This window comes from Cyprinodon variegatus, unplaced genomic scaffold (genome assembly GCF_000732505.1).
Source record: "Cyprinodon variegatus isolate N-32 unplaced genomic scaffold, C_variegatus-1.0 Scaffold640, whole genome shotgun sequence".
Taxonomy (NCBI): domain Eukaryota; kingdom Metazoa; phylum Chordata; class Actinopteri; order Cyprinodontiformes; family Cyprinodontidae; genus Cyprinodon; species Cyprinodon variegatus.
Genome location: NW_015151093.1, coordinates 98,510 through 107,254, shown reverse-complemented (window position 1 = coordinate 107,254; position 8,745 = coordinate 98,510). Strand labels below are relative to the sequence as shown.

Here is an 8,745-nt window from a genome sequence, read left to right as displayed (position 1 = left end):
TGTACTTTTGTACTTTAAGTAAATCTACAGGCCTGTACTTTGTTACTTTTACTTGAGTAAAGAAGTTTAATCAGTACTTCCACTTTTACCAGAGTATTTTTTAACACAAGTATCTGTACTTTTACTCAAGTACGAAAAGTGAGTACTCTTGCAATCTCTGGCTAAAAGCACAATAACTTCATTGACTTTATGTCTTCCATTCAACTTTAGACATATTCTATTTATCATTTTGTTTACACAAGTGTAAAACAAAAATAAATTTTGTTTGGAAACAGCTCACTGGACAATTTCATCTTTTAAAAATGCAGCCTTGAAAAATAGTAATAGGGCAGATCACTACTCCATGAAGCACAGTTGAATATGTCATAAAACACACATATACACTGAAATACTTACTGTATAACCGCTATTTGCGTTAAGCTATATATTATGCAAAATAAAAAGGATCAGAGTTAAAGTTAAAGCATTTACAATAAACAATAACTAATCCTTAAACCTCAGTCTTGGATTGAGACTGTTGCTCATCATTTCACTTGTTTAAAGCTGTGCTGTTGGACTGAATTTGTTAATGTTTTGATTTGGAAATTCTTTATCCTGACATGGAAAAGGTTTCCATCAAGGAGAGTTTTTCTGCCATGATCAGTCCTTTCTTGTATATAGTGTTTCAAGTTATTGTTGCTGTTGGATCGTCTTTATGTAACACAGTACGCAGACTAGTGATTGATTAGATCATGAAAGGTTTGGTATGTCCTGCCAAGAGCTGCAGCTCTCCAGCAAGCAGGAGGTTTTGTTTCTCCTAACTTCATCCAACATAGTACTTTTCTTTCATTAAGATACTTTGTTTACAATAAATACGATTAGATTCAGTAAAAGGTCATCACGAATATTAATTTATAGAACTGTGTTTTTTTTTGGTTCAAGGATATGATCTTTTCAGGAGAGGGAGAAATTGGTGAACTGCACTGGTTTTAGTTAACAGATTCTCAAGGAACAAAGAGGCAGTGCTATAAACTAGGGCTGAAACTAACGATTACTTTGCAAATTGATTAGCCAGTTGATTATTTTTTTGATTAATCAATTAATAATCGGATAGCAAAAGGTTCCTTAAAGAAGACTTGTTGCGAAATTAAACCAGGGGAAACTAAAACTTTTCTACTTGAGGAATTTGGTTAGAGCATATTGACAGACAAAAAATATTTTTATATTAAATGCAAAATGTTTTGGTATAATTGCTGCTCAAGGTTGTTCCTCTGTTAGCTTAAGTCATATTTTAGAGTCTCTACACTCCAGTTAACGATTAATCTATTACTAAATTAGTTGACCATTATTTCAATAATCGATTAATCAAGATTAATTGTTTCAGCCCTACTATAAACCAATCAATACAATCAATATATTTTCATCTGTCCATTTTAGTTACTTTTCAGAGCCTAAGTTGCATGAAATAATAAGAGTTCTACATCATGAAAATATATTTAATCATAGAAGTGCAATACAGTGCAGGGTTCAGGGAAGGGGTGTTAGCAAGTGAAATTGAAATCTAACCCTTCATCTTCCTGTAGTCCTTAAAACCAACAGTCTTCCTGGTTCATATTTAATTTATGAGTCCATGCAACTCAAAAAGTTAATTAAGTGAGCAAAAAAAATTAGTTTATGCATATTAAGTGAGCACGCATATACACATTAACACGTGCGTACATACAACTTCCATCCATCCCTCCTTTTTCTGTCACGCTTATCCCTGCTGGGGTCGCAAGGGTTGCTGATGCCGATATCCAGCTGTCAATTGGAGAGAGGTGGGGTTCATCCTGGACAGATCACCAGCCTATTGCAGGGCAACCAACCATTCACGCACACACATTCACACCTAAGGAGAATTTAGACAAGCCAATTAACCTAACAGTCATTTTAATGGGGACCAGGAGTCCCATTACCCCATGAGATATGATTGTTGATTTTGTGTGATGTCAGGGGTCTCAGGATTTCAATTCAAATCCTGCTTTCTGTCCATGCCATTTTTAAAGCAAAATGCCATCTCTATAGCGTCCTTGGAACCTTAGATAAATGTCTTTATTCTGGTGGTCCTTCATGCATTCCCTATGCCTTTCTTATATATGTTTTTGAACAAGAACCCTTGAAATCTGACTGAACATTGCTGCCAGTACAGAATAAATATGTAAGCAGGGAAAATATCTGCTGCTTGTTACTGTGTTGATGCTGGATTCTGTTGCTAGATCAGTATGAAAAGGAGCTCATTATAACAGCGTCCATGTAGCAGTAAATTAGAAACACGGATCATTGCCGCCGCACAAAATAAATGAAAATGAGAGTTCCTAAGTGCATACAATCTGATGTATGTAAAGAAAAGAAGGTTTTAGTTGATCTTTTATAATATGTAGGATGTCAGAACACTTGTGCAAGATGAGACGAGTGTTTTTAGCTGCTTATGTTCACCAGTTGTGTTTTTGTCGTGTGTGCTAGGTATCGAGCACCTGGTGCGCAGTCTGAAGGAGGCTTTGCAGCTGACCAACCTGGAGGTGCCAAAACAAGGTTTTCTACTTCTCACTAAAATACTTGAAAGGTGATTTTTTTTCTCCTTAAAAAAGTATTTTTATAAGCTGTTGTGATGTAATATTTATTTATCTGTTAAATTAGTCAAGCCAAGGTTTCAAGTCGAGGTTTACTTGCAAATTTACTAAAACCACAGTACCTGAAATTCTCTTTTGAAATTGAAATTCGTATGCTTAAGAGTGGGGGACATTTATACATTTTGGGGAGGATTATTAGTTAATGACTACATGTCTTATGTTGTGCTAATCATACCTCTGATTAATATGTGGTTTTCATTTTCAATCTTTTATCTTCCTAGCTGTTGTTTCTGCACCCCTTTCTTGCTGTTTCCCTTGCATGATCTCTTTTTTTCTCCCCCGCTTAATGGTGGGGTTAAGGAAGAACTTATTTTTTTAGGATGGAAAACCTTCCAGGGAAAACACTTTGAAGGTTAACTACGCAGCTTAATATGTTCTTACCTCAGATCAATGCAAAAAAATATGCAACATTTTGCTTTGGTCATTTTGTTTTCTGCAACAAAGTGAGCAGTTTTAAGAAGCCCCGTTATTTCATCTTCGGGCTGCACTTCTGCATCGTGGATAGCTTTTGACATTGTGCCTGCCTCAAGTTTGCTTTTCACTGCTGCAGTGGGAGAAACGCCGCCAGAGTGAGGGCGCACAGTTGATGTTTTACAGTTTTGGCTGGTAAAGGGTCCCAGACCGTACATTTCACAGATGGACAGCTTTTGATAGATTTGCTTTTTAGCCAGCGATCCATATTTGGAATATTTTAAATGTTGAAGACAAAAATAAAATGAAATACAGATTAAATAACATATAACATATAAAAATTCAATATGAAAAACACTGGTGTGCTAACCAAAAACTGAACTGTGCTCTAAGAAAAGAAGAAAAAAGGAAAGAAGAAGAAGAGTGCGTAACAGTGAATGGCGGAGACCTTCTTCTTCGTCTAAATCCAAAAACGTTCGCTTTAGTAGCTACACATTGCTGTGATTTTTGTAGAGGGAAAATCTGACATTATTAAAACCGTATTTGCGGGGATGGGTCAGATAATAATAATTTCAGGCCCTGAAACCTTAGCTTATCAAAGTGCTTCACAGCAATCACATCACAGGTAGATAAAGGGTTAAAATATAAATACAGGGTTTCTGCGGGTCATTAAAAATCATAAAATGTCATTAATTATTATTTTTGTCATTAAGGCCTTAATTGGCATTAAAATTCATTGAATATGATCATCATGGCATTTAAATGCTTTATTTAAAAAAAAAACCAAAAGTTTATAAAAACAATTTCGTCAGGTATATTATATTGCGATATGTTTGCGCGGAACAGCTCCTGGTTGATCATAAAGCCGTATGTTTAGAAAAGAAGCCAGAGGCGGTGAAAAATCTAGAGAATGGGGAAAATGCAAATTTCAACAAAAGTAGCTGATAAACTAGGAATTCGGCTCTCAACTATGTCTGTGAGTTATTTAGACAATCCTGTAACATGTGAACAGCAAAAACAGTCCAAAAACAGTTGACAGTCCAAAAATATTCTAGNTATATATATATATATATATATATATATATATATTTAAATTATTTTAAAAGCATTAACAAGCATTAAATTAGAGTTACTCATTCCTGTATAAACCCTGAAATAAAACTATGCTGGATCCAAAAACAATTTAAACAATAATAACAATTGCTATTAAAATGCTGATATATGCATAAAAACCAGGACATACTTTATTTAATTTTTTGTCAATTTTCCAAAAAACTTGGATAAATTAAGTGCTCATTTTTCCTTTTTGTCTTTCTTTATTTGAACTGTAGTTAAAGGCCCTGGAAGGATGCGTTTTCAGCCTGGTTTTAAACTAAGGTGCTGAATGAGAGCATAACAGGCAGGGGGCGACTGTTCCACTGTCTGGGTTTAACCTGACTTTAGGGAAAGCCAGCAAAGCTGGTGGGCTGACCTCAGGAGTCTGAATGGAGGGAAGGGCTTCAAGAGCTCAATTAAGTAAGATCGTCCCATAGAGTCTAGACACTTAAAATCAATCAATAAAACCTTAAATTTCACCAAAATGACAACAGGAAGCCACTGAAGGCTGCACAAAATGGGAGTAATAGAGTCACGCCTCCTTGGTGTACAAAAATTGCTCTCAACTATGTCTGTGAGTTATTTAGACAATCCTGTAACATGTGAACAGCAAAAACAGTCCAAAAACAGTTGACAGTCCAAAAATATTCTAGCAAAATGGTTTGGTTTACTGTTGATAAAGATGAAATAGAAAGGCTTTTAAATAATGTCCAAAGATTTATGTTTTGAGTCACATGATGAAATAAGCTATTTGGAGAATAAATTAGAAGAAAAAGGATGTGTCAAATTCAGTGAAATGTTTTTTTAAGTCTATTTTAGTTTACTCATGTCCTTTAGTATGAAGTACAAAAATTATACTTAAAATGGCTAATTGTGTAAAAGCAACTAAAAAGGTCCAGTCTCCTTCACAATTCATTAGGCTGAATTTTTAAATGTTTTTAATTATTTCAATTTTACCTTAAGGCAATTCAAAGTTGTTGTTTTTTTATTTATCCTTTAATTTTAACCTTTTCTATATAATTGATCCCTGAGTGCCATTTCTGGAGAAAGTAATTGTCTATAGTTGTTCTGCTTAAGCTCTTGAACACACACAAATAAAAGGTTTTAGAGTGAAAGAAAGGTAAGGAAACCTAAAAATAAAGTCAATGGATTTATATCTAAACCTAATATAAAACATATCTGCTTTTAACCTTATTTATTGTAGTCAATACTTTAAATCTTCAATCTATTTCAGGGGGGAAAAAAATTGCCAAATTGCATATTAACATTTGCCTGCTCAGCTTCATTGAACTGGAGTTTGAAAAGCCCAACTAATTTATCCAGATCCCAGAGTTAGAATTGCTCAGCTTACGTTTGACTGGCAGTGTCCCAGTAGGTCTGCCAGATCCATCTAAAATTCCCTATTTGCTTCATTTACTGGAGCGGGCCAATGTGTCAGCAGTCAAACTAATTTTACAACTAGGATGGAGATGTTGTTGACTACTGCTCCAAGGACAGATGAAAGGAAAAACAGAGCCCTGAAGACAGCTGGCGGTTCTCTAACTGTTGACACCAACGTCTTTAAATAACCCAGCATGTCACAAAGAAAGGGTTGGACACCTTGTTTTTCTAAAACAAGATGTGGATAACAGTGGTTTACCTGGTGACAAGTCGGTGCGCATCGAACCTGAGTGTAGCTTGTTAATGTTAAATGAGGCAGAGCCATCTAGGAGCGTTGCCAGTACTTTGTGAGGGCTGGGATTTTTAAATGATGCCACATGTTTTAATCCATCCATTTAAACTTGCACATGATTAGATGACTAGACCCAGCATGGTAAGCTTTTTTAGTATGGTATGAAAACGTTAAGTTAAAGTTGTTATTAAATTCAAATTAGATAAACTTTGTTTTATAATTTTAGTGTTTTTCTCTAAGGATCCCAAGTCTTCATTAAAGCTCCTTGTAAAACTTATAGCTAAGATGTGCTAAACACATATTTTGCACTGCACCATATACACTCAGTGTGTGCATTGGTATTTGAGATGTAAAAATAATTCATACCAGTAGCAAACAAAAAATACCTTAATATTTTAAAATATATATAAGCCATTTAAAGCTCTATATTTGTCAGTGACTGAAGCCTTTGAGCCTTTGCAGTTGCTTTGACCTTGAAGTGATCGGTTCGTTGGTTCCACTTTATGTTAACTTTTAGTTATTTTACTTGTACATTTTGTCAGCATTACACAGGTTACTGTGTCTACTAAACAATATTTATTTGAGTAGTTTTTGTTATTAAGTGTTTTACAAGTATGGTGTTTTAGGATTCTATGGTTTTGTTTTTTCAATAATATCGTACAATATCATGTAACTAAATACTCATATTCTAAAATTTCATGTCTACCTCTAACTTTTTTTTTTTTAACAACAACCGCTTTGGTTGCTGATGGCTCTACCTGATAAACACCTACCAGCAGTTTAAGCCAGTTTTCTGGGGGAAACCCTGAATAATATTTGTTTGTGTGTGTGATGGATTTCTTTTTATTACTTCAGGCCTTGGGCTTGTTTATTAAAGCTACTTACCTGGAATCATCTATTATTAAAAGGGTTACGAAACGTCCAAATTTAGCTAGTCATTTCTCACTAACTGTTATCTCTCCAAAAAAAAAAAAAAAAAAGCCAGAGAATTTATCTAAGTGAAAAAAAGTTTGGTGGTATTTGCCAATCATTTTAACACAACATGTTACACCAGATGACTGATAATTTCCTCCTCTACTAGTAGTTGAATTTCTCTCAGACTGGCAGCAGCTGAGGGATCTTTAAGTCATCAAGTATTTCTGGCTCTATTTTCTAAATTGCAAACCCACCACTATGGCTTCAGTTTAATAAAATTGCCCTGCATCTTCATGCTTTTACCTGCATTTGGCACTGCCAAGTCCTAATATGCACCCTTTGTTGACATTAGCATAACGTTCTGTCTTGTCCTCTATGTTAATTGGTCAGTTGGAAGAAAGCCGCCCCTTACTTATTCATGTGTCTTTCTGTTCTGATGTTTTGAAGAACATTAAGATATTCCTTACATAAAGTCACAGTTTTAGTGATTTATTACAGACTTAATTAGATTTTACATATCTGACAGTATATGTAAATTACAGTTTGATTACTTGCCCAAAAACTGACCTCAAACTGCAACTCCAGCTACACTTGCAGAGAGAAGTGACTTCTTGTAAAACACGTTAAGTACAGTGCACTGGGGAGTTTAATTGGATCCAAATGAACTGTCTGGTGTCTGCATGATTGAAAATGTATCGCCAGCTAATAAAACACCGCCCTATTTTTGCAAGGTTGACATGATTTTAATGGAATGCCAGCGGTCACATGGTAATGATAGCAGGGATAAAAGATTTAATAATCTAACAGAGAAATTTGTCCTTTAAGAGCTGCGCTTAAGCACTGAAGTGCTGAACAAGCCAGAAGGAGTGTGTATGTGGGTGGATGAGGGTGTGTGGGGGAGGTTTTTTTTTTTTCTAACCAGAGTTTAGCGATAAAATACTGTGGTTCTGCATTTTGATGAGCGATGAGGTTTTATTTGTTTTGGAGTTTGACAGTTTAACAGCACGATCTGAAATATTTGCACGCATGACATTGTGCATGCCTGTGTTATTTAGGATGTTCTCTGGAGAAAGTATTGTGTCAACAGCGACCCCCTTCCAAAGCTGTTATGGTTGTGCATCGTACAGTAAAGGCAAACCTGGATGATATTTGTAATGCTAAGAGGTCAATGCCATTTATTTATTATGTGTGCTCTGCTTACCCTCAAGGAAAGAAAACACTGTGAACATGAGTGCATGGCTATAAGTGACGTAGGAGGATGGTGCTCATGTCCACACAGCAAGCCTTTGAGTAACACATAAATTGGCAGAGGAAACATTTCTGCTGTTTGTTAGCTTTCTTCTTTTAGCATTCTGTTATATCAAAACAAACACAGCACTTGGAAGATGACCTGATATTAAATAGTGATTTGGTAACCTGTGTAACTTGCACCTAATTGGTAATGGTCTTATGGGTGTTTTATGTGTTTGACCAGGCAGCCTCAAAGCATACACCTGTTCCCCAGCGGTTCAGGGTTCGTGGCGGTGTCAGAGGCTGTGAAAGGTGGTGTCTCCGCCTCCTGCCTGCTGGTCGCTGCACAGGCCGTCAGAGCTGCAGCTGCTTTGTTCAGGTATACACAAACACTCAAACTGAGGAGATGTGTGCTGCTAAATGCATCCAGGAAATACTAATACATGCTTTATGTTTTTTTTTTTTTTTCCAAAGTTACAAACTAGTTTAAAGTTAAACAGATATATGAACAATAAAATTCATGCTACTTTGCTTAATTCAGTTCTTGACTATTTTCTTTAAAGTACTGCATTCTCTCACCACCACTGTTTTTTTTTTTTTTTTTTTTATGAATATCATTAGTATGGGCTCTATGTAGTACCTTTATTCCATTACTCAAAAATCCAAAACTTTAAACAGATTGCTTTGATTCGGTAAAATGTAAATGCAATAGTTAATTTGGCATCCTCATCTGAAAGCGTTAAGGATTCATTCCCTATTTAGAATAGAAGTACA

General features: G+C 35.5%; 1 protein-coding gene across 1 annotated transcript in view; it reads left to right on the top strand.

Annotated features, from left to right (window-relative positions):
• Positions 1–8,745, top strand: part of mei1 (meiotic double-stranded break formation protein 1) — a 120,686-nt gene that overhangs the window by 29,482 nt on the left and 82,459 nt on the right. Inside the window, exons 10-11 of the mRNA XM_015393411.1 lie at positions 2,482–2,581; positions 8,216–8,350. Coding sequence (XP_015248897.1) covers positions 2,482–2,581; positions 8,216–8,350 — 235 coding nt within the window. The remainder of the gene's footprint in view (positions 1–2,481; positions 2,582–8,215; positions 8,351–8,745) is intronic.